General features: G+C 45.0%; 1 protein-coding gene across 2 annotated transcripts in view; it reads left to right on the forward strand.

Annotated features, from left to right (window-relative positions):
• Nucleotides 1–1442: 1442 nt before the first annotated feature.
• MAPK12 (mitogen-activated protein kinase 12) overlaps nt 1443–24879 on the forward strand; it is a 193411-nt gene continuing 169974 nt past the window's right edge. The window contains exon 1 of one of the 2 annotated variants that reach the window (XM_073573435.1): nt 1443–1461. Coding sequence is in view for 1 of the 2 variants with exons in the window: in XM_073573434.1 (XP_073429535.1) it covers nt 2124–2245 (122 nt within the window). In the remaining variant the exon portion in view is untranslated. Of the gene's footprint in view, nt 1462–1619; nt 2246–24879 lie in introns of those variants that run through there. The other variant, XM_073573434.1, reaches the window with a different exon arrangement.

Below are 24879 nucleotides of genomic sequence, written 5' to 3' on the forward strand. Positions count from 1 at the left end.
GTCCCGTGTGTGTGTGTGTGGGGGGGTCACACTATAATTTCTGATTTCGGTCCCGTGTGTGTGTGTGGGGGGGTCACACTATAATTTCTGATTTCGGTCCCGTGTGTGTGTGTGTGGGGGTCACACTATAATTTCTGATTTCGGTCCCGTGTGTGTGTGTGTGGGGGTCACACTATAATTTCTGATTTCGGTCCCGTGTGTGTGTGGGGGGGTCACACTATAATTTCTGATTTCGGTCCCGTGTGTGTGTGTGTGGGGGGGGGTCACACTATAATTTCTGAATTCGGTCCCGTGTGTGTGTGTGGGGGTCACACTATAATTTCTGATTTCGGTCCCGTGTGTGTGTGTGGGGGTCACACTATAATTTCTGATTTCGGTCCCGTGTGTGTGTGTGGGGGGGTCACACTATAATTTCTGATTTCGGTCCCGTGTGTGTGTGTGGGGGGGTCACACTATAATTTCTGATTTCGGTCCCGTGTGTGTGTGTGTGGGGGGTCACACTATAATTTCTGAGTTTGGTCCCGTGTGTGTGTGTGTGGGGGTCACACTATAGTGTGTGCATGTGCATGTGTGTGTGGGGGGGTCACACTATAGTGTGTGCATGTGTGTGTGGGGGGGGTCACACTATAGTGTGTGCATGTGCATGTGGGGGGGGTCACACTATAGTGTGTGTATGTGTGTGTGTGGGGGGTCACACTATAGTGTGTGCATGTGTGTGTGGGGGGGGTCACACTATAGTGTGTGTATGTGCATGTGTGTGTGGGGGGGTCACACTATAATTTCTGATTTCGGTCCCGTGTGTGTGTGGGGGGGGGGTCACACTATAATTTCTGATTTCGGTCCCGTGTGTGTGTGTGGGGGGGGTCACACTATAGTGTGTGCATGTGCATGTGTGTGTGTGGGGGGTCACACTATAATTTCTGATTTCGGTCCCGTGTGTGTGTGTGGGGGGGGGGTCACACTATAATTTCTGATTTCGGTCCCGTGTGTGTGTGTGGGGGGGGGGTCACACTATAATTTCTGATTTCGGTCCCGTGTGTGTGTGTGGGGGGGTCACACTATAATTTCTGATTTCGGTCCCGTGTGTGTGTGGGGGGGGGGGTCACACTATAATTTCTGATTTCGGTCCCGTGTGTGTGTGTGGGGGGGGGGGTCACACTATAATTTCTGATTTCGGTCCCGTGTGTGTGTGGGGGGGGGGTCACACTATAGTGTGTGCATGTGTGTGTGGGGGGGTCACACTATAATTTCTGAATTCGGTCCCAGGAGCTTCAGGTCTACTCGGGGCTGAGTGCCAGGAAGCAGGAAGGGGCAGTATACATGGTCTGGGAGACAGTGGGAGTGTGGACTCAGGCCTGGAGTGGCAGACCGAACTGTTACCTCCGGTGGAGGGCCTAGCTGTGGTGTTGTGTTGACATTTAGGCTTTGGCCACGACACCGGCCACAGGGCCAGAGATCGCCGTGAGTAGCCGTTACATCACAGCGCGATACAAAGGGGGCTCCTTTCTACCCCCCAAAATGCCAGGACAAGCAAGTCGAAAAAAATAGAAGTGGGTAGGCTTTTTTGCAACTTGCAGCTGCACCTAGCGATTTTCAGTCCCATTACCCGTCCATTGTTGGTTCTGACTGCTGGCATAAGTAGGGCCATGTATAGCGCCCATGAAGAGCCCCATATGGACGGGATACTTTAGACAGCGCCCTCTGCAGGCCGACGGCTTACGTACACTACAAAACAAAGTTATTGTACCCCGGAAAAACTACTTCACTCTTGTGCCCCACAGGGGTCCTCGGGCAGAACGGTAAATCGAGGGTTAACGTCCGTCAGTGCAGTGACGGGGAGGGGAGCGCGCGGCTGTGCTCGGGTCATGTGACCGGGGACAACAAAGCTCTGCGCCATGCATAGGACAGCGCACTTCCCGCACAGGACAGCACGGGGCGGCTGCAGGCGGAGAAGCCAAGAAAGTGAAGAGAAGGAGGCGCTGAGAGTGTGGGAGGAAAGGAGCACACTGAGGAGGGGGCGGCCAGCATTCATGGTGTATGTATGCTGCATGACGAGCGCTCTCTCAGGAGACCGGAGCCGACACTGAGCCGACAACTGCCTGACACCTCAGACTGCTGCAGCCATGTCTTCACCGCTGACCAAGAAAGGCTTCTACAGCCAGGAGGTGAACAAGACGGCGTGGGAGGTGAAGGAGCGCTACCGGGACCTGCTGCCTGTGGGCTCCGGAGCCTATGGCACTGTGTGGTGAGTGCTGGCCGGACAGGAAGGGACACGGGCGCCTCCTGGCCCTGCCATGGCTGAGGGTGAAGGGTTAACACACCACCTGGCCCTGCCATGGCTGAGGGTGAAGGGTTAACACACCACCTGGCCCTGCCATGGCTGAGGGTGAAGGGTTAACACACCACCTGGCCCTGCCATGGCTGAGGGTGAAGGGTTAACACACCACCTGGCCCTGCCATGGCTGAGGGTGAAGGGTTAACACACCACCTGGCCCTGCCATGGCTGAGGGTGAAGGGTTAACACACCACCTGGCCCTGCCATGGCTGAGGGTGAAGGGTTAACACACCACCTGGCCCTGCCATGGCTGAGGGTGAAGGGTTAACACACCACCTGGCCCTGCCATGGCTGAGGGTGAAGGGTTAACACACCACCTGGCCCTGCCATGGCTGAGGGTGAAGGGTTAACACACCACCTGGCCCTGCCATGGCTGAGGGTGAAGGGTTAACACACCACCTGGCCCTGCCATGGCTGAGGGTGAAGGGTTAACACCACCTGGCCTGCTAGATGTCAGCCATAGCTGAGAATGAAGGGTTAACACACCACCTGGCCTGCTAGATGTCAGCCATAGCTGACAATGAAGGGTTAACACCACCTGGCCCTGCTAGATGCCATCTATAGCTGAGGCTGAAGGGTTAACATGCACCTTCTGGCCCTGCTAGATAATAACCATAACAGTGAATTAAAGAGATATCTAGCAGGGCCAGGTGGTGTTAACCCTTCATTCCCAGCTATAGATGACATCTAGCAGGGCTGGAAGGTGCATGTTAACTCTTCATTCTCAGCTGTAGATATTGTCTAGCTGTGCCAGAAGGTGTCTTTTAACCCTTCATTTCAATGGTATGGATATTAGAAAGCATTTTCTGTCACAGCTAAATAATATCCATAGTTGAGAATGAAGGGTTAACATACACCTCCTGGCGCTGCTAGATAATATCCATAGCTGAGAATGAAGGGTTAACACACCTGGCCTTGGTAGATGTCAGCCATAGCTGAGAATGAAGGGTTAACACACCTGGCCCTGCTAGATAATAACCATAGCTGAGAATGAAGGGTTAACATGCACCTCCTGGCCTTGCTAGATATTATCCATAGCTGAGAATGAAGGGTTAACATGCACCTCCTGGCGCTGCTAGATAATATCCATAACTCAGATTTGATGGTGCTGGCATTGATTTCTTGATAAGTGCACTTTCTGGTACAATCAATATCCCACACCTATTTGCATTTACTTGGGATCATAATTAATGTCTTCTTCCCAGCTAATCAGCCGTTGAATACTGTAATATTATTTATCTGCATAACTTTCTATGCTGCAGATCAGGTGCCGCCCATTTAATGGTTAAATCTGGCGATGACTCCATTGCTTTCATTAGGGTGGAGCTGGATTTAATGTAAGTGCAGGTGAGGTGGTTCATCCGCCACCGCCGTAGTACAGGTATCCGATTTTCCAGCCTGGGGGAGCTGTTTATTTGCCACGCACCTGGTACATTGGCGTTACCATGGGGAATAGAATCGGTGTCATCCTATAATTCTCTGGTTTCAGTGGGAAGTGATGATACAATAGAGCTGGGCAGATTTAGTCTTGATGTCCAAACACTAAACATTTTGATATTGGCAAAGAGATGTATAAATTAGTAGTGCGATATTTATGTCAGAGGTGTGACGAGTAGATTTTCCGTCCTGTGAAGAGGAGCTTTACTTCCTTCATGGATAAATAATGTTCTACTAAAGTGAAGATGGCTTGAGAGATTTTCCATGATTTTTCAATAATGGCCTATCCATAAAGACACGGATCAGCAAAACAATGAGTCTGGAGCTCGGCAGCCTTCCTTCTGTAGTGCTGTGGCTCAGCCATGGAAGCGGGCACCAGGTGACCACATGAATGATGCAGTGGAGCAAGCGTCGCTAATCACTAGTGGAACGGGTGGGTGGGCACCTCACCACCCATACATGGATCATCCGTCCTGCTATTCCTTGTGTTCAGCTTTCTGACTAAACGCAATAAAACTGTAGGCTCTGTTCTATACCTGAAAGAAAATTATCCCTTTGGTCATTGATGTTGGATCTATTTCTACAGCTCTATTCATAGTTGAGTCATGTAACTCTACAGTAAAAGAGATGGGAATTAAGCTCACCATGCACATAAGATGAATGTTCTCTGAAAAAAGCAATTTAGTTTTTTGGACATTGGTGGGCTTTGAATTGTATATGAACTATGATTTGCCCTGGGAGGCTATTTACTGTCTCAAGTGTTGTTTTGCCGTTGTCAGCTAAAACAAAAGGTCTATGTCGGCTGATTATTTATGACTGCGCGTTACATTTTTTTTTTGTTTTTTTTTACTAGATCTGGCGTCTTGTTAGTGGGATAATTCATGAAAATAATTGAACATACCATTGGTGAGCCAATCATAATTTCATGTGTGAGTCATGGTCAGGGAAACTTTCAGAAAACATGGAGGGTGCTCTGGTGACCTAAAAATGGACCTATGTTCTTGGCTAGTTCATGAATATCAGATTGAGGATGCTGGGTGTCAAAGCTGAACTGAGCAGCTGTAATTACAGAGGTCTGGTGTGAGCAGTGTACTGAGCGGCATACTGCAGCCCTGCACCGCTGTTTATTGGCTGCTGTGTTCTGCTGATCCACTACTGTTGTACAGAAGAAGAGCTGGTCGCAGCACCCAGTAACCGATGTACAGCGCTTCTGTGCTGCTCCATTTACAACTCTACGCTCCTATTGCTAATTGGTGCGGGTGCCTTGTGTTGGACCCCAGTCCATTTATATTGATGGCCTTTCAGAAGGATTGGTCAATAATATATACGTCGTGGAAAACTCCTTCAAATCTAATATGACAAAAAATGACAGCAATGACCTAGATATACACAATGCAATTTACATGGAAACGTATAGATTTTGCCTGGGTTTTTCATGTAAGGATAAGTGCACACCGCATCTTTTAGCAATGTACCCAACAACTTTTTCCTTCAAAAGACGCTTCAGATATACGCTGATGGTGTTTTTCATGAAGCGTCTTTTTTGACGTTTTATGTGACATCTTTTGAAGCGAAAAAGATAAGTACGGTATTTATTTTATTGCATGTATTAATAAGCTTGGATCAGTCACTGCCTTATATAACTGCTTTGGTGGGCTGAAGTGGTTGAAAGTTTAAAAAGACTGAACATGCGCACAGCTAGTCATTTTTACATTTTTTTTTTTTTATTTTTTTTTTTAAGCACAAGCCACCTGAAAAAGACGTTGTGTGTACCGTACATAACCTTGAAGAGGTGGTCTGATCACAGATCACCTCTGCCGTAGCGGGCGGTATTTGATTAGTTGCTGTGTTATGGATCCCGGTTACCCTGGCAGACAGCCATTCCACATGTGACCAGTCAGAGACTTCTTATACTGGTCCCTGCAGGGAAAATGTAATGTTTCAGTGAATGATGCCCATCATGAATAATGTTGTCCTTGTAGTAGATGGCCAGCCTGACAACCACAGGTAGTAGCTTCACTCTGGCTCCTGAGTGGGAAACGTCCTCCTATATTACATCCATTTAACCTAGTATGAATCATATGGTGAATAAAGTGATTAAAATCTCCAAACATCTATGAGATTTTAGGAATAATTCATTTTCAAGGCAGTAAACAAGGTTTAGGCTATGTGCCCACGTTGCGTGTTAAAACGCACACTGAAAACCGGAATCCTTCCCAGAAATCACACGTTTTATTCCACGCGATTTCACCGCGATTTTGCCGCGATTTTTCTCAAGCACTTTCCAAGCGATTTGAAGCATCGCTTGGAAAGTGATTGACAGGTTGGTCACACTCGTCAAACATAGTGTTTGACGAGTGTGACCAGGTTTTTACTATTGAGGCCGCCTATGCAGCATCAATAGTAAAAGATAAAATGTTAAAAATGATAAAATAAAAAATTGGGGTATATTTACCTTCCGACGTCCCGCGCTGCCATCCCGGGCCTCAGCGTTCCCAGTAATGCCTTGCGAGACCTGTGATTACGTTGGTCTCGCGTTACTATAGCAATCTCGCGAGACCACGTCATCACAGGACCTTGCCGCAAGGCATTACTGGGAACGCTTAGGCCGGGAATGCAGCGCGGGACGTCGGACGGTAAATATACCCCGATTTTTTTTTTTTTTTTTTTTTTTTTTTTTTTAATTCTTTTTTTTACAGGGGTATGGTACCCAGGGCCTGGAGGACAGTCTCCTCTCCTCCACACCGTGGGTACCAACCGCACATGAGACGCTTAACTTCCCGCATGGTGGGCATAGCCACATGCGGGAAGTAAGCGATTCTCCTGCATTCCTATGGGTGCGGAATCGCGGCAATTCTTTGCGATTCCGCACAAAAGAATGATCATGCTGCGATTTTTTTTTTTTTCCGCGATGCGTTTCCGCCGCGGAAAAAAGCGCAGCATTAGCACAGCATGTGCAGAATGCCATAGGAATGCATGGGGTGCGTTCTGTACACGATTTTTAAATATTTTCGCAGCGTTTTCGTGCCGAAAATCGCGGCAAAAACGCTTAAAAATCGCATCGTGGGCACACAGCCTCAACTAATAACAACTGAACACTGTACGTGTACGTTGCTTGATGATGGTCTTTAATTTGGCGCTGTTATAAATGTATGGCGTGGGTTTATGAAGACAGGCAGGGATCCTGAGGAGAAGACAGGAGTAGTTTGCAGATTTGTATTTTTCTTCAGAATGTATATAGTGCTAGACAGTGAGTAAAGGCAGCAGGAATGCTGCTATCTATACTGGACACGAAGATCAGTCACTCGCTGCTAGGTTTTATCAGTCCCAGAGCCCTGTCATGTCAGGGGTATCCTGTAAATGCCCTAGTTACAGTGGAAGACAACACAGTAAAAAAATTGTAAAGGGTGAAAGTCCCTCAGAGGGCTGATATAACCTTATGGGAGATATATTATGTTAACATAAAAAGAATATATTTAACAAAATACCCATAATGAAAAACAAAACGCCTCCCACGACAACACAAACTGTTGCTATAGCCACCCTGTAGTTTGAGACTAGGCATATTATGAAAATGAAATAGGAAAACCATCGTAACACAATGTGTTAGTGACAGTTTGAAATGTACAATAAAGAGCTACAAATTAAAAATAAAATCAATACTTTACTCCTACTAAATTTAAAGGGAATCTGTCACCTTTTTTTTTTTTCAACTATAATGCAACCACCTCCATCAGGGGCTTATCTACAGTATTCTGTAATGCTGTAGATGAGCCCATGATGTAACCTGAAAGATAAGAAAAACGATTTATATTATACTTTCCCGGGGGCGGTCTGGGTCCGGTCCGGGTCCGATGGCTGTCGTGGTCCGGTCCAGTGCCTCCCATCTTCTAGCGATGACTTCCTCTTCTTTGCTTCCCGTCATGGCTCTGGCGCAGGCACACTGCTGTACCCTGTTGAGGGCAGAGCAGAGTACTGCAGTGCGCAGGCGCCGGACCGCTCTGACTTTTCCCGGTGCCTGCGCACTGCAGTACTCTGCCCTGCCCTGCCCTCAACCAGGGCAGAGCAGTGCGCCTGCGACGGGAAGCAAAGAAGAGGAAGTCATCGCTAGAAGATGGAAGGGACCGGACCGCCCCTGGGAGAGTATAATATAACTCGTTTTTCTTCTCTTTCAGGTTAAAGGATTATCTTATCTTATCTTATATGGGGGGCTTATCTACAGCATTACAGAATGTTGTAGATAAGCCCCTGATGGCGGTGGCCGCAGCTGATACTCGAAAAAATAGGTGACAGATTCCCTTTAATCTATGCAAAAGAGGTCATATACAGACTCGGGAATAATAATTATGTTAAATTGTTTTTTAAGGGTTTATGTTAATTCTATAAATATATAAAAAAAATCTACCCAGTCTAACTAACATTGGTTAAAAAACCATGACAATGTAAGCATGTACCAAAAAAGGTAATGCAGAGTATTTACAAGGCCCTACAATAGTCCGCAGCATGTGCACAGCAATTTTATTTTTCCATTGGTTAACATTGTTTGGTCAAACACTTGAGGATCTGCAGCGATTCCGCGCGCGGATCCGCAACGTGTGCACATACCCTCACAATAAGCAGGTGGGAAAACATAGATAATAGAGAAGAGATTAAAAAATTCCCCAAGGAATAATACCTTATACACAGAAATATAATCCCCTGTGGGCACTCTGTGAATTAAATAAATACAATACCGATAAACATCCTATAAATGAATTATACTGTACATCCAACCCTATGACAACTAAAGGCAAAGGAGGATGGTCTTTCCCTTACCAATGGTATTTTTTAGTAAGGTCAGGAATAATCCACCATACAAAAATATGTATAAACACATATTATGGTGCAAAATAAAGGAGACTTATCATAGAGAAGACTGCGCCTCAACGTGTTTCCCCGTTGTCATGGTTGATCAGGAGGCCTGCTTGATGATGGCAATACCATAGATGTAAGGTTCCTTGATGAGAGTAGTATACCAAAGGGTCGCAGCTAGTGGATTTAAATATCCTAAATTTAGCAAATACCGCTCACCTGATGGTCGGCGGTCTAGTAACTGGGTTCTCTTGTGAGTTCATTCTCTGGTTCACCAGTTGTGAGTTCTCCTTCCAGACTCCCTCTGGTGGTAACAGGAGGTAGGCTGATTTGATCGGTGGAGATCTGCCACCTGAGAATGAGGATGACGATTGGACCTCAGGAGTCTCAAATTGGATTAAGACAGCCGACGCCCTATTCAGTTGCTGGTGATTCCTTCTGGTTTGTCAGCTCTTGGTTTTCAGCTCTGTTTCAGTCATCTAAAGCTAAGTTTTTCTGCTAATGTTCACACTTGATTTTGTTGGTCTATTCAGTTTTTTGGTGTGGTCAGCCAGCCCCGGCTGGGGGCTGTGCTGAATTTCCACTCTTATTTATCAGTATTTTGCCAATTTGCTTTTTGTCCCTTACTAGTTTGGTCTCTTTTTGCTCTGTCTCAGAATACTTCAGAGTGCTGATATAGTGGAAGAAGTCTAGTGACTTCAGGGTTAATTTTGCTATCAGAAGTGTTGGACATTATTTTTGTACGTTTTTTTGCAGGTTGCAGACAGTGTCTTTCCTTTCCTTTCCTCTCTAGTTAGTTTGGGCCCCATCGTTTGCTCAGCCTATTTTCCTGCCTGTGTTTGTGCCTTCATCTTTTTTCACCGTCAATACTTGTGTGGGGGCTATCTATTCCTTTGGGGTCTGCTCTGGGGCAGTTAGTTTTCCCCTTTTCATGCTTCAGGCTTATTTAGTCCTCCGACTGTGACGAAGCGTCTAGGAACATCGTAGGTACGCTCCACGGCTGCTGCTAGTTGTGCGGTAGGATCAGGGATCTGCAAGGTGCATAGTAACCAACCTCTCTGGTTTTCTGTGACTTAGCTTGTTTTGCTTTTTTCTCCTCGGTGACCCATTCATAACAGGGTTCGCTGTAAACTCATGCCACGCAGTTCATGTGTTTGAGATGCCAGGTATACCATTCACCTATATCAGCGTAGTATTGTCAACGGATCTATGGGAAAAGGTAGTTGAACTGTATAAAACAAGAAAGGGATACAAAAAGATATCTAAGGAATTGATAATGCCAGTCAGCAGCGTTCAAACTGTGATTAAATGGAAAAATGGAAAATCAGGGACACAGTAGAAACAAAACCACGGTCAGGTAGACCAACAAAAACTTTGTCCACAACTGCCAAGAAAATTGTTTGAGATGCAAATAAAAACCCACAAATAACATCGGCTGAAATACTGGACTCTCTGAAAACTAGCGATGTGGCTGTTTCAAGATGCACAATAAGGCGGCACTTGAAGAAAAATGAGCTGCATGGTTGAGCCTCAAAACTTCTGGAACAATTTAATTTGGAGTGATGAGACCAAAATTGAACTTTTTGGCCGCAACCATAAATGTTATATTTGGAGAGAGGTCAACAAGGCCTATGATGAAAGGAACACCATTCCTACGGTAAAACACTGAGGTGGATCGCTGATGTTTTGGGGATGTGTAAACTACAAAGGCACAGGAAACTTGGTCAAAGTTGAAGAAAAGATGAATGCAGCATGTTATCAGCAAATACTAGAGGCAAATTTGCAATAAACAGCCTGTAAGCTGCGCATGGGACGTACTTGGACGTTCCAACACGACAACGATCCAAAACACAAGGCCAATTCGACCCGTTATTGGCTACAGCAGAACAAAGTGAAGGTTCTGGAGTGGCCATCTCAGTCTCCTGACCTCATCATGAGCAACTCTGGGGAGATCTCAAGTGCGCAGTTCATGCTAGACAGTCTAGGAATTTACAGGAACTTGAGACTTTTTGCCAAGAAGAGAAAATAAAGAACCTCATCCACAACTACCACAAAAGACTTCCAGCTGTCATTGATGTTAGAGGGGGCAATACACGGTATTATTAAATGGGGTGTGTGAACTTTTGATCAGGGTCATTTGGATGTTTTGGGTTGTCATTATGATTTAAAAAGAGAAAACACAGTAGTTTGACAATAAATGGCTTCACCCAGCCACTAACCATGAGTTGAGAAAAAGTTTTGGTGTTCTCATTCATATTCTCTGGGGAAAAAAAAAGGCCAAGAAAGCAAAAATTCTGCCGGGGTATGCAAACTTTTGAGCACAACTGTAGGTGCTCAGTATAATGGGGCGTTGCCAATGTCATAAACTCGTGCAAACACTCTTAGATTCCAGGTCGGAAGTGCATGCAATGTCACTTCCTGCTGTGCCTCCCTGATAATATAGACATAGGTACTTTACAGGATATGACGTGCATTCCTCTGTGGAACGCATTGTCAGCACTATTGATACCCTGCTGGAAGTACACAGACATCACTTCCTATTACACCCACATAAAGTTAGGGACCTGCGCTCTGTGAGGTTATATGTGCGTTCCAGCCCTTGGAATGCATCGGCTCACTTCCTATTTTGTTAATTCAATGTTCCCCATGTGTCTTAATAAAGAATTCACACAATATGCACTTCAGGTATACCCTACAGTAGGGTAGGGATAGTTATTTTAATACAAAAAATGCCTAAAACAATGGTAACTCAGAAACCGAAAGAAAAGTAAGGGTTGTTAAATCATAGTTACATAGGTTTAAAAAATTACCTAGGTCCATCAAGTTCAACCTTTCTCCACCAATTATACATTTTTTCTCTAATCCCCTCCACGACAGCACACAGGAGGTTGCCTCCCCATCCTAATTAGGGACAGGAAACAAGAGGTTAAATAGCCCTCCCCTTCCTCTAATCCCCAGTGTTTTCCTTTCCCTAATCGGGATGAAGAGGTTCTGTGTGCTCCGTGGATGGCGCCGGCAAATCCCGGAGTCCTACCTGAAAGCCGAGCAGCCAGGGTCGATCGTCCTGGACCTTCCTCCCTGGACTTGGCTCCTGCCGCTGGCGGGACCAGCACCATCCTCCGGCGCCTTGGCAATGCTGGATGGTAGTGTCATGATCCAGGACGGGATTTCGCTTTGACCCGTCCTGGTTAGACTATGGGTTAATTGTGCTGCCTCTCTCTGGCAGAAGGAGGCTATTTAGTGCTCACTGGACCTGGAGCTGGGTCCGGTGTCAGTTATACTCCTGCCCTCGGCTGAGTTAAGTGACCTCTTGTATACGTGTGCCTTGTGCCTGATAACTTGTTGCCTGCTTGGTTGTGATCTGGTTTTGTCCCTGTTACGAGTTCTGCCTGACCCTCTTGTACTGCGCTACCTCTCGTGTTTGACTCTCTGCTTGTGACCCGACTTCTCTCTGCTTGTCCCCTTGGTACCACGTCGCCCTCTTGTGTATGACCTTTGGCTTTGTGTGACTACCTGTCTGTTTGGCCCTCCTGTACCTCGTTTGCCCGTACTGTTGTGACCTCCGTTTTGCCTGACTGAGTTGTTGTATGGTGTCTTGTCATATCTGAAAGCAGGACGCTAAGCCCCGCCCCCTTGCAGTCACCTGACCATAGGTCCTGTGCCAGCTTGCTCATTTTCAGTGTCCGCAGGTCCTGTGCCTCTTTACTTTCCAGCGCTGACTGGACCCTGACACTATTAGCTTGAAGCACGCCTGGTCACCTCTGCTGCCCTGCTCCCCAGGTAAACTTTTAGCACTGCTTCTGTACTCAGGACACGCGCACTGGCTCTATGAGCAAGTGTAGTGCGGTGTCTCTGACAGGTAGTAGCTGGGCTGGGGGCCTCCTGTTGCTCCCCAGCCCAGGATCTGCTCTCTCCGGGCGCTGCATGCTCTAACTGAGCATCATGCACCGGAAGTGACGTTCACCGCCGGGTCTGAATGCGCTACGTCACTTCCACCTTGCATTCCACAGTGGAATGCACCGCCATCTTGGCAGAAAATTTGAAATTCGGAAAAGAAAAAAGGATGGCGCCAGGAACTGAGGGGGAGTGATCTCATCCGATTGGATGAGGTAAAGAAACGCTGGATCTCGGTTCCTATTTAGGGACCCTGATGGAAGACTCCATAAGGTTGGACTAATGTCTGAATGATGGATACATCTTCCCTGAAAGTTGCTTCTGCACAGCCCAGCGCAAACCCTGGCCCAGTGAGTACACTTGGAAAAGGGTATACCCCTTTTTGGTTCAGGACCCATTCTTAGGGGCCCCCCTCCCTTTCTCTCTTTCAGGGAGACAAGGATCCTGCACCAAAAATGGAAGAAAAGCCTACAAGCCGCAAATGCGCCATCTGTAGGAAAAAGCTTCCCTCCAATTACAAAAAAACCCTGTGCCAGCAATGCACGGTAAAAATCGTCCGGGAGGAACAACCATCCCTGATGGATGAAGTAAGAGGGATGGTGAGACAGTAACCCCAACCCAGACAGACAGAAGATAAGAAATGGTTCTCTTCCTCAGATGATATGGAAGAACTACTCTCGGCGGTCAGGAACACAATGGGAGTAGAAGAAGATGGACCACCCTGCTTGGTGCAGGATGATCTATTTGGCGGCCTGAAGTCTAGGAAGAAAATGGTTTTCCCTATCCATGATAATGTCCAGAATGTAATCTTGGAAGAATGGGAATTCCCGGAAAAGTCGCTAAGTATCACGGGTGAAATGAAAGATCTGTTTTCCCTGGTTGAAGAAGCCGCAAAGCCTTGGACTGAGGTTCCTAAAGTAGATATCCAGGTAGCTAGAGTAGCTAAAAAACTATGCTACCCTTCGAGGACTCCTCTCAGCTCAAGGACCCGCTTGACCGGAAGATGGATAGACTACTGAGGAAGTCCTGGGAAGTGTCAGCAGCTTCGTTAAAAACAAATGTTGCGTCGGCCTGTGTAACTAGAACCCTATACCTCTGGCTTCAGCAGTTAGAGGACCATATTAAAAGTGGAACTCCGAGAGAAGATCTTCTATCCTCTCTACCGCTTCTGCAGAAGGCAGCAGGCTTTTTAGCGGACTCCTCGGCAGAATCGGTCCGTATTGCGGCAAGAACATCCGTACTTTCCAACACCACCCGAAGGACCTTATGGCTGAAAACGTGGAGTGGAGATACTCTATCAAAAACAAAATTGTGCTCTATTCCATTTAAGGGCGAATATGTATTTGGTCCAGCACTAGACGAACTACTAGAAAAGGTGTCCGACAAGAAGAAAAATCTTCCCGAACCAAAACCGCCCAAGAAAAAGCCCTTTCGCCCACTCCAGTCTCAAACCCCTCAATACAGGGGGAAAGGAAAAACAGGGTGATGGAGCTACCCAAAAGGCAGAAATATTTTTCACAACTCTCGTTCAGACAGAGACAGGAAATGACGCCAAGCAGGTAGGGGGCAGAATCGCAAACTACTTCCTGAGCTGGCAGAAGATAACTACGGATCGAAGAATCCTAGACTCGGTCAGATGGGGAGTAAAAATAAAATTCTCCAGCCCAACTCAAACCTGGAAGTAACACACCTTCCTTCAGCAAGACTTCAAAAACTTCTGCATTCGGAACTCCAAAAGATGCTATCATCTGCGGTAATCTCACCAGTTCCAGAACTCCAAAAGATGCTATCATCTGCAGTAATCTCACCAGTTCCAGACCACAATACCATTGATCGGAGAAGACTTTGCCATGGCCACCATAGATGTCCAAGAGGCCTATTACCACGTACCCATCCATCCGTCTCATTGGCGATATCTAAGGTTCGCAGTCACTCTAGACGAAGAAGTACACCACTTCCAGTTCAAGGTTCTGCCCTTCGGCATATCATCGGCACCCCGAACATTTACAAAAATAATGGCAGAAGTGGTAGCATTCTTCAGAGGAAAGGACATATGTTTCGTCCCTTACCTAGATGACCTTCTGGTCATGGCGCCCTCCAACACCACTCTGAGAGCACCTGCAATCAGTCCTGCGGACCCTGGCATCCCTAGGCTGGATGGCAAATTGGGAAAAATTAGACCTGAATCCCTCAACCAGGAAGGTCTTTCTAGGATTCCTCCTAGATCCCCAGAACCAAATATCCTTTCTTCTTCCCACCAAGCAGGTAGGCGTAAGATCAAAAGTTTGGACTCTAAAAAGTAAAAAAAACGGTGACTATAAAGTTTGCCATGTCAACATTAGGGTCAATGACTTCTTGCATCCAAGCGGTCCCCTGGGCCCAGGCCCACTCAAGGATACTTCACAGATATATCCTATCCTGCTGGAACAAAGACTCAGAGACCCTCAATAAGAGAATCTCCCTACCCCAACACGTAAAGCTGTCTCTCAACTGGTGGCTCAATCAGGGAAACCTAGCAAAAGGGACACCCTGGATACAATATCCCGTGACGTCAATCACAACAGATGCGGTTGGGGAGCAATATCATCTCAGGGAGTCTTCCAGTGACTGTAATGCTGTAGATAAGCCCCTGATGTTACCTGAAAGATAAGAAAAATGAGTTATATATTTACTCACCCGGGGGCCAGTCCAGTCCGATGGGTGTCGTGGTCCGGGTCCAATGCCTCCCATCTTCTAGCGATGGCGTCCTCCTCCTTGCTTTTGTCGTGGCTTCTGCGCAGGCGTAATTCTCTGCCCTGTTGAGGGCAGAGTAAAGTACTGCAGGGCGCAGGCGCCAGACCTCTGACCTTTCCCGGCGCCTGCGCACTGCAGAACTCTGCTCTGTCCTCAACAGGGCAGAGAATTACGCCTGCGCAGGAGCGCGACAGGAAGCAAGGAAGAGGACGTCATCGCTAGAAGATGGGAGGCACTGGATCTGGACCACGACACCCATCTGACTGGACCGCCCCCCGGGTGAGTATAATATAACTCGTTTTTCTTATCTTTCAGGTTACATCGGTGGCTTATCTACAGCATTACAGAATACTGTAGATAAGCCCCTGATGGCAGTGACCGCATCTCATAGGGGAAAAATGAGGTGACCGATTCCCTTTAACCACCGAGGCATGTTTGGTGTCTATGAACTTGTAATGACCTGAAGAATCATAAAGACAGGTCAGTTTTAGCATTTAGTGAACCTAGCAAAAAAGCCAAACAAAAAACAAGTGTGGGATTGCACTTTTTTTTACAATTTGTTTCCCGTTTTCTAGTACACAACATGGTAAAAACGATGGTGTCATTCAAAAGTACATCTCATCCCGCAAAAAACAAGCCCACACATGGCCATATTGCAGGAAAAATAAAAAAGTTATGGCTCTGGGAAGAAGGGGAGCAAAAAAACGAAACGCAAAATCGAAAAAAGCTCCAGGGATAAAGGGGGCTGATACCATCCGTTTTTTAATTTCAGCATTGATGTATTTATAAAATGTTTTGGGATTTACTTTAATGTTGCCGGTGATTTGTTTCACTAGATATCTTTAGTAGCTTGATTTATTTTGTTATATTTCCTATTGACATCTTTATACTCTTGAAATGCTATTTCTGTATTCTCGGCCTTCGAGATTTTGCATGCCCTTGTTTTTGTCTTATTAAACTTTGTACTGTCTTATCATAATAATAATTTCTTTCTATTCCTGGACATTTTATTACCAGAGGGTACAAGTGTTCTACTGGATTATGGCAGTATATCCTTAAACATGCCCCATTTATGATTGGAATACCCAGTCACCATTACATGGTCCCAGTCTACACGATTACCGTAATTACTGTAAGCGTTTCCCTTAATTTGTTGAAATCAGCTTTCCTGAAGTTCCAGGTTTTCCAATTTTGAATTGATCTATTGAATATTTCATTGAAACTTACCATATCATGGTACATGCATCAAAAATATTACCTAACTTGTAGATCTGAAATTGTATCTGGTTTATTTGACAGAACCATATGCAGCAGATTATCTCCCCTGGTTGGTTCATCAATCAGCTGAGTGAGGTAATTGTCTTGAACTGTGGATTAGAACTTGCAACTTTTAGTACAACCAAAAGATTCTATGTCCCCTTGAATGTCTGGATAGTTAAAATCACCCATAATAAGGACCCTATTATTATTTGCTGCCTTTTTAATATGTTGTAGCATTTCATCCTCTACCTGTTTAGCCATATTAGGAGGCTAATAGTAAGCTCCAATTAGCAGCTTTCCATTCTTGGCATCTACCATACATTGTCACAGCTCATCCTAATGTCATCATTGAGCACAGGTCTTAAGTTAGATTTTATGAAAATACACACCTTCAACCTTTTTGTTTTTCCTGTCCTTTCTGAATGTAGAATAACCATATACGTTTGTCACCCACACATGGCTTTCGTCCAGCCAGGTTTCCATAAAGTCCACCGATTTGTAAATCGCAACGTGTTCAAAATCGCAGATCTAATAATAGCTGATCTCTTGGGGATTTAGGTATCAGACACCCAGTCATATAGATGATAAATGTTTAGAGAACCCCTTTAATAGACAGCACATTATATGCTAAAAGCTTTGGGGCTAGTTTGATGTCATTTGAGTAGGGGGAATCTGGCTTGGAACATGAAGATTTCTGATCTGATGTATCTGTAACAGGTGTGATGCATATTTTCTGCTTTCATTCTCAGTATTAAGAGGTAAGTATCTAAATTTAGGGTAACATGGCTGCTTTCTTCTATAAATCGTCCAAAGTTGTCCACACGTTACCCTTATATGGGGTATTGCCGCTCACTCCATATAACTTTAGGGAACCTTTTTTATACCAAGGGACATTTGGATATTTATACTATCCTTCGAAATCCATACAAAAATTATCAACTCGATAATTACCCTCCTATGTTTTGTCAAACATTTACGACTGCTGATACGCCTTTTAACGGCGGCAGTTATGGGTACTAAAACCACAGCGCCGCTTTTTAACGACGCTGAGGAATAAAGGTTTAGTGCCCCCCCCCCCCCCAGAGTTGGAATTTCTCCAGGGTCTCGGCTACCAGGGGTAGCAGAGACCCCAGAGAACATGATTTGGGTCGTTTTTTACTGACTCAAGTGTTGCGATCTCTGTTATTAACAGTATAATGGTGACCGCAAAAAAGTCTGTTTTTCCCTTTAATTTCTCTCTTCTCTGATGTGATCGCAAATAAAGTCCCCCCCCCCCCCCCGGTACCTCTGTTGTTCCTGCAACCCCCCGGTGTCTTCCGGGAGAAAATGACGGGTTATGCACAGTTCCTGTTGGTTCATTTTGATCACTGTAATAGACACTATCACAGTGATCAAAATAAATAGTAAATCAAACCCCCCTTTATCATCCCCTTAGTTAGGTAAAAATAATAAAATTAAGAAAAATATTTATTTTCATTTTCCCATTAGGGTTAGAGTTGGGCTTAAGTGGGTTGGGACTAAAGTGTGGAAAGCGCTGTGGAGTTAATGGTGCTGTATAAATGAGTAAAAAATAAATAAGAGGGTTGGGGCTAAAGTGAGGGTTGGGGTTGGAGTTAGAATTGGGGGGTTTCCACTATTTAGGTACATCAGGGGGTTAGGTACATCAGGGGGTTTGATTCCAGCCAATTTTGCGGACAAAAAGTCAAATGGTGCTCCCTCCCTTCCGAGCCCTGCCATGCACCAAAACAGTTCCCCACATAAGGGGTATCGACATACTTGGGAGAAATTGCAAAACAAATTTTGTGGTCCATTTTCTCCGGATACCCTTGTAAAAATAATAAAAAAAAATGGTTCCAATGTAAATTTTTTGTGAAAAAAGTAAAATGTTCTTTTTTTTTTTTTTATTTTTTTTATTCCTTCCTCATTGCTTTAGTTCTCGTGAAGCACCTGAAAGGTTAATAAACTTCTTGAATGTGGTTTTGTGCATCTTAAGGGGTGCAGTTTTTGGAATGGTGTCACTTTGGGGTATTTTCTGTTATATTGACCCCCCCAACTCACTTCAAATGTGAGGTGGTCCATAAAAAAAATAATGGTTTTGTAAATTTGGTTGGAAAAAATAAGAAATTGCTGGTCAACTCTTGAACCCTTATAACGTCCTAACCAAAAAGTTTCCAAAATTGTCCTGATTAACCCCTTCACCCCCAAGGGTGGTTTGCACGTTCATGACCGGGCCAATTTTTACAATTCTGACCACTGTCCCTTTATGAGGTTATAACTCTGGAACGCTTCAACGGATCTAGGCGATTCTGAGATTGTTTTCTCGTGACATATTGTACTTCACTTTAGTGGTAAAAAATTTTTGCTATAACTTGTGTTTATTTATGAAAAAAACAGAAATATGGCAAAAATTTTGCAATTTTCAAACTTTGAATTTGTATGCCCTTAAAACAGAGAAATATGTGACACAAAATAGTTACTAAATAACATTTCCCACATGTCTACTTTACATCAGCACAATTTGGGAAACATTTTTTTTTTGTTAGGAAGTTATAAGGGTTAAAATTTGACAAGCGATTTCTAATTTTTACAACAAAACTTACAAAACCATTTTTTTTAGGGACCACCTCACATTTGAAGTCACTTTGAGGGGTCTATATGGCAGAAAATACCCAAAAGTGACACCATTCTAAAAACTGCACCCCTGAAGCTACTCAAAACTACATTCAAGAAGATTATTAACCCTTCAGGTGCTTCACAGGAGCAGAAGCAACGTGGAAGGAAAAAATGAACATTTAACTTTTTAGTCACAAAAATAATATTTTAGCAACAATTTTTTTATTTTCCCGAGGGTAACAGGAGAAATTGGACCCCAAAAGTTGTTGTCAAATTTGTCCTGAGTACGCTGATACCCAATATATGGGGGGGGAACCACTGTTTGGGCACAAGGCAGGGCTCAGAAGGGAAGGAGCCCCGTTTGACTTTTTCAACCTAAGATTGGCTGAAATTGAAATCGGACGCCATGTTCCGTTTGGAGAGCCCATGATATGCCTAAACAGTGGAAACCCCCCACAAGTGACCCCATTTTGGAAACTAGACCCCCTAAGGAACTTATCTAGATGTGTGGTGACCAATTTGAACCCCCAAGGGCTTCACAGAAGTTTATAAAACCCGGACGTGAAAATAAAAAATCATATTTTTTCCACAAACATGATCATTTAGTCCCCAATATTTTGTTTTCCCAAGGGTAACCGGAGAAATTGGACCCCAAAGGTTGTTGTCAAATTTGTCCTGAGTACGCTGATACCCAATATGTGGGGGGGAACCACTGTTTAGGCACATGGCAGGGCTCAGAAGGGAAGGAGCCCGTTTGACTTTTTCAACCTAAAATTGGCTGGAATTGAGATCGGACGCCCTGTCACGTTTGACGAGCGTCTGATGTGCCTAAACAGTGGAAACCCCAAACAAGTGACCCCATTTTGGAAACTAGACCCCCTAAGGAACTCATCTAGATGTGTGGTGAGCACTTTGAACCCCCAAGGGCTTCACAGAAGTTTATAACACCCGGGCGTGAAAATATAAAATCCTGTTTTGTTCCCACATAAATGAACATTAGTCCCCAATTTTTAATTTTCCCAAGAGTAACAGGAGAAATTGGACCCCAAAAGTTGTTGATCAATTTGTCCTGAGTACCCTGATACCCCACATGTGGGAGAAAACTACTGTTTGGGCACACGTCAGGGCTCGAAAGGGAAGTAATGACGTTTTGGAAAGCAGACTTTGATGGAATGGTCTGCGGGCGTCATGTTCCATTTGCAGAGCCCTTGATGTTCCTAAACAGTAGAAACCCCCAATAAGTGACCCCATTTTGGAAACTAGACCCCCTAAGGAACTTATCTAGATGTGTGGTGAGCACTTTGAACCCCCAAGTGTTTCACTAAAGATTATAATGCCCAGGCGTGAAAATATAAAATCCTGTTTTGTTCCCACATAAATGATCATTTAGTCCCCAATTTTTAATTTTCCCAAGAGTAACAGGAGAAATTGGACCCCAAAAGTCATTGTCCAATTTGTCCTGGGTACTCTGGTACCCCACATGTGGGAAAAAACTGTTTAGGCACACGTTGGGGCTCGAAAGGGAAGTAGTGTTGTTTTGGAATGCAGACTTTGATGGTCTGCTGGCGTCATGTTCCATTTGCAGAGTCCCTGATGTGCCTAAACAGGAAAAAAACCCACATATGACATCATTTTGGATACTAGACCCCCAATGAACAAATCTAGATGTGCCCCCAACTAATCTAATGTAAATTAGTAGTGCATGGAGGTGTGGTACAATTTGAAGCAATCCTTCATGCACAGGCCAGGTTTTTCGGGGCAGGTGTCACACTGGTAAGTGGTGTCCCTGTGTATTCCTTTTTTGTAACACACTCGACACCTTTTTTGCGGCTTACCTTTTCTTGGGGTTGGCGGGACCACCCCCGGAAAATGCTGACCTGGGACAATACGAGCACCTTCAGTTCCTGAAGTACTGGGGCCCGCTCCTTCCTGAGCGCCAAACATCATGGCCTTAACCACTACCTCCTGGAAATGAAGGTACGCCGTATCGCTGGGGCATGCACATTGTGACAGCAGGAATGCGTTGAGCATTGCCATTTGGACGATGTGCACGGCCAGCTTTTTGTACCACACCTTGGCCTTCCCCAATGCATTGTACGGTTGGAGGAGTTGATCGGAGAGATCAACCCCCCCCATTTTTTTGTTGTACCCCACTACACATGTCGGTTTGAGGACCTGTGTAGAGGTACCCCGTACAGTGCAGAGGGTACTGCCATCACCGTGTATGGTGGTCAAGAGATGGACATCTCTCTTGTCCTTGTACTTGACCACCAGCAGGTGGTCGCTACATTGGGCTCTGCTCTCACCTTTTCGGAGCATCTGCCCAAGTAGCGTCTTCGGGAGGCCTCTCTGATTTTTGCGGACAGTACCGCAGGCTGCGGTACGTCGCTCAGAGAGGGATTTGTAGAGTGGGATGCTGGTATAAAAGTTATCAGTGTAGAGGTGATAACCTTTATCCAGCAGTGGGTGCACCAAATCCCACACAATTTTCCCACTCACTCCCAGGAAAGGAGGACACTCAGGGGGTTCAATCCGGGTGTCCTTCCCTTCGTAAACTCTAAACTTGTGGGTGTACCCTGAGGTACTCTCACACAACTTATAGAGTTTGATTCTGTACCTGGCCCTCTTACTGGGCAGGTATTGACGGAATCGCAGCCTTCCCTTGAAGTGAAACAAGGACTCATCCACGCAGATGTCCCTTTGGGGCACGTACACTTCAGCAAACTTTTTGTTGAAGTGTTCGATGACCGGCCGACCTTTGAACAGACGGTCAAAGTTGGGGTCATCTTGTGCGGGACACGCTGCATTATCAGTATAATGCAGAAACTTGTGGATGGCCTCAAAACGCGTCCGGGCCATGACCATTCGGAACACTGGAGTGTTAGAATCATAGAATCATAGAATAGTAGAGTTGGAAGGGACCTCCTGGGCCATCTGGTCCAACCCCCTGCTCAAAGCAGGATTCGCTAAATCATCCCAGTTAGATGTCTGTCCAGCCTCTGTTTGAAGACTTCCATTGAAGGAGAACTCACCACTTCTCGTGGCAGCCTGTTCCACTCATTGATCACTCTAACTGTCAAAAAGTTTTTTCTAATATCTAATCTGTGTCTCCTCCCATTCAGCTTCATCCCATTGCTTCTAGTCTTTCCTTGTGCAAATGAGAATAAAGTTGATCCTTCTACAATGTGACAGCCCTTTAGATATTTGTAGACAGCTATTAAGTCTCCTCTCAGTCTTCTCTTTTGCAAACTAAACATTCCCAAATCCTGCAACCTTTCCTCATAAGACAGGGTTTGCAGACCGGTCACCATTCTGGTCGCTCTTTTCTGAACTTGCTCCAGTTTGTTGATGTCTTTTTTAAAATGTGGTGCCCAAAATTGGACACAATATTCCAGATGAGGTCTGACCAAAGAGGAGTAGAGGGAAATAATTACTTCACGTGATCTAGACTGTATGCTTCTGTTAATACATCCTAGAATTGCATTTGCCTTTTTTGCTGCTGCATCACACTGTTGACTCATATTCAGTCTGTGATCTATTAGTATACCCAAGTCTTTTTCACATGTGCTGTCACTTAGCCCTATTCCTCCCATTCTATATATGCTTTTTTCATTTTTATTGCCCAGATGTAGTACTTTGCATTTCTCCCTGTTAAAAACCATTCTGTTAGTTGCTGCCCACTTCTCCAGTTTATTTAAATCTTTTTGAATCCTCTCTCTCTCTTCTCTAGTATTAGCTATCCCTCCTAGCTTTGTGTCATCAGCAAATTTAATCAGTTTACCCTCAATTCCTTCATCTAAATCGTTGATAAAGATGTTGAACAATACAGGGCCCAGGACAGAGCCCTGTGGTACCCCACTTGAGACATTCTTCCAACTGGATGTGCAGCCATTTACGACCACTCTTTGGGTCCGATCACTAAGCCAGTTATGAATCCACCTAACAGTTGCCTTGTCCATTCCATACTTAGTCATTTTTTCAATAAGGATTGTATGAGAGACTTTGTCAAATGCTTTGCTGAAGTCAAGATATACTATATCTACAGCATTTCCTTGATCCACCCAATCAGTAATACCATCATAGAAGGAAATTAAGTTAGTCTGACATGACTTATTAGTTACAAACCCATGCTGATTCTGTTTAATCACTTCATTCTTATCCAGGTATTGACATACATGTTGTTTAATAATTTATTTTTAATAAAATATCAACACTCCAATATTGCCGAATTTCCGGCTTCTTCAGTATCCCCATATGGAGGACCAGGCCCCAAAACTGCGTCATTTCAACTGCGTCTACAGGAGATCAGTTTGAAAATGTTGAACGCGGGTTTTGCTCCAAAAATTGACGAGCGTACAAATTAGTTTGCTCCACCATGAGGTTAACAAAATCCTCAGAGAAAAAGACTTTGAAAAAGTCAATTTCTGTGAGGCCGGTGGTGTCAAACTTGATTCCTGATTCTGCCACAAAATCAGGAATCAGTGGCTCGTAATTTTCGGGGGGCGAGGTCCATACGGGGAGCACTGGGTCAGCTGCGGGCATGGTGGGCGCTGCCTCATCTTCTGTCCTGGAGCGTCTGCGTGGTGGTTCCGCAGGACCCGAGGAGGAAGATGAGGAGGGGGAAATTATTTGGTGAAGAATCAACAAGTGGGACACAATTGTGAAGTTGAACAAAATTTATTGGTTATTTTACATTTTTGTGGAAATTCAAAAACTGGAAAGTGTGGCGTGCAATATTATTCGGCCCCTTTAACGTAATACTTTGATGAGCCACCTTTTGCTGCGATTACAGCTGCAAGTCGCTTGGGGTATGTCTCTATCAGTTTGGTACATCGAGAGGTTAAAATTCTTGCCCATTCTTCCTTGGCAAACAGCTTGAGCTCAGTGAGATTTGATGAAGATCGTTTGTGAACAGCAGTTTTCAGCTCTTTCCACAGATTCTTGATTGGATTCAGGTCTGGACTTTGACTTGGCCATTCTATCACCTGGATACCTTTATTTATGAATCATTCCATTGTAGATTTTGCTTTGTTTTGGATCATTGACTAGTTGGAAGACAAATCTCCGTCCCAGTCTCAGGTCTTTTGCAGACTCCAACAGGTTTTCTTCAAGAATGTTCCTGTATTTGGCTCCATCCATCTTCCCATCAATTTTAACCATTTTCCCTGTCCCTGATGAAGAAAAGCAGGCCCAAACCATGATGCTGCCACCACCTTGTTTGACAGTGGGGATGGTGTGTTCAGGGTGATGAGCTGTGTTGCCTTTATGCCAAACATATCGCTTGACATTGTTGCCAAACAGTTCGATTTTGGTTTCATTTGACCAGAGCACCTTCTTCCACATGTTTGGTGCGCCTCCAGGTGGCTTGCTGCAAACTTTAAACGACACTTTTATGGATATCATTGAGAAATGGCTTTCTTCTTGCCACTCTTCCATAAAGGTCAGATTTGTGCAGTGTATGACTGATTGCTGTCCTATGGACAGACTGTCCTACCTCAGCTGTAGATCTCTGTAGTTCATCCAGAGTGATCATGGGCCTCTTGGCTGCATCTCTGATGAGTCTTCTCCTTGTTTGAGATGAAAGTTTAGAGGGACGGCCGGGTTTGGGTAGATTTGCAGTGGTATGATACTCCTTCCATTTCAATATGATCGCTTGCACAGTGCTCCTTGAGATAAAGTTTTGGAAATCATTTTGTATCCAAATCCGGCTTTAAACTTCTCCACAACAGTATCACAGCCCATTAATAAGATGTTTG

The sequence above is a fragment of the Dendrobates tinctorius genome, unplaced genomic scaffold (assembly GCF_039654945.1).
Source record: "Dendrobates tinctorius isolate UK_male_01 unplaced genomic scaffold, ASM3965494v1 ptg000035l, whole genome shotgun sequence".
NCBI classification, from domain to species: domain Eukaryota; kingdom Metazoa; phylum Chordata; class Amphibia; order Anura; family Dendrobatidae; genus Dendrobates; species Dendrobates tinctorius.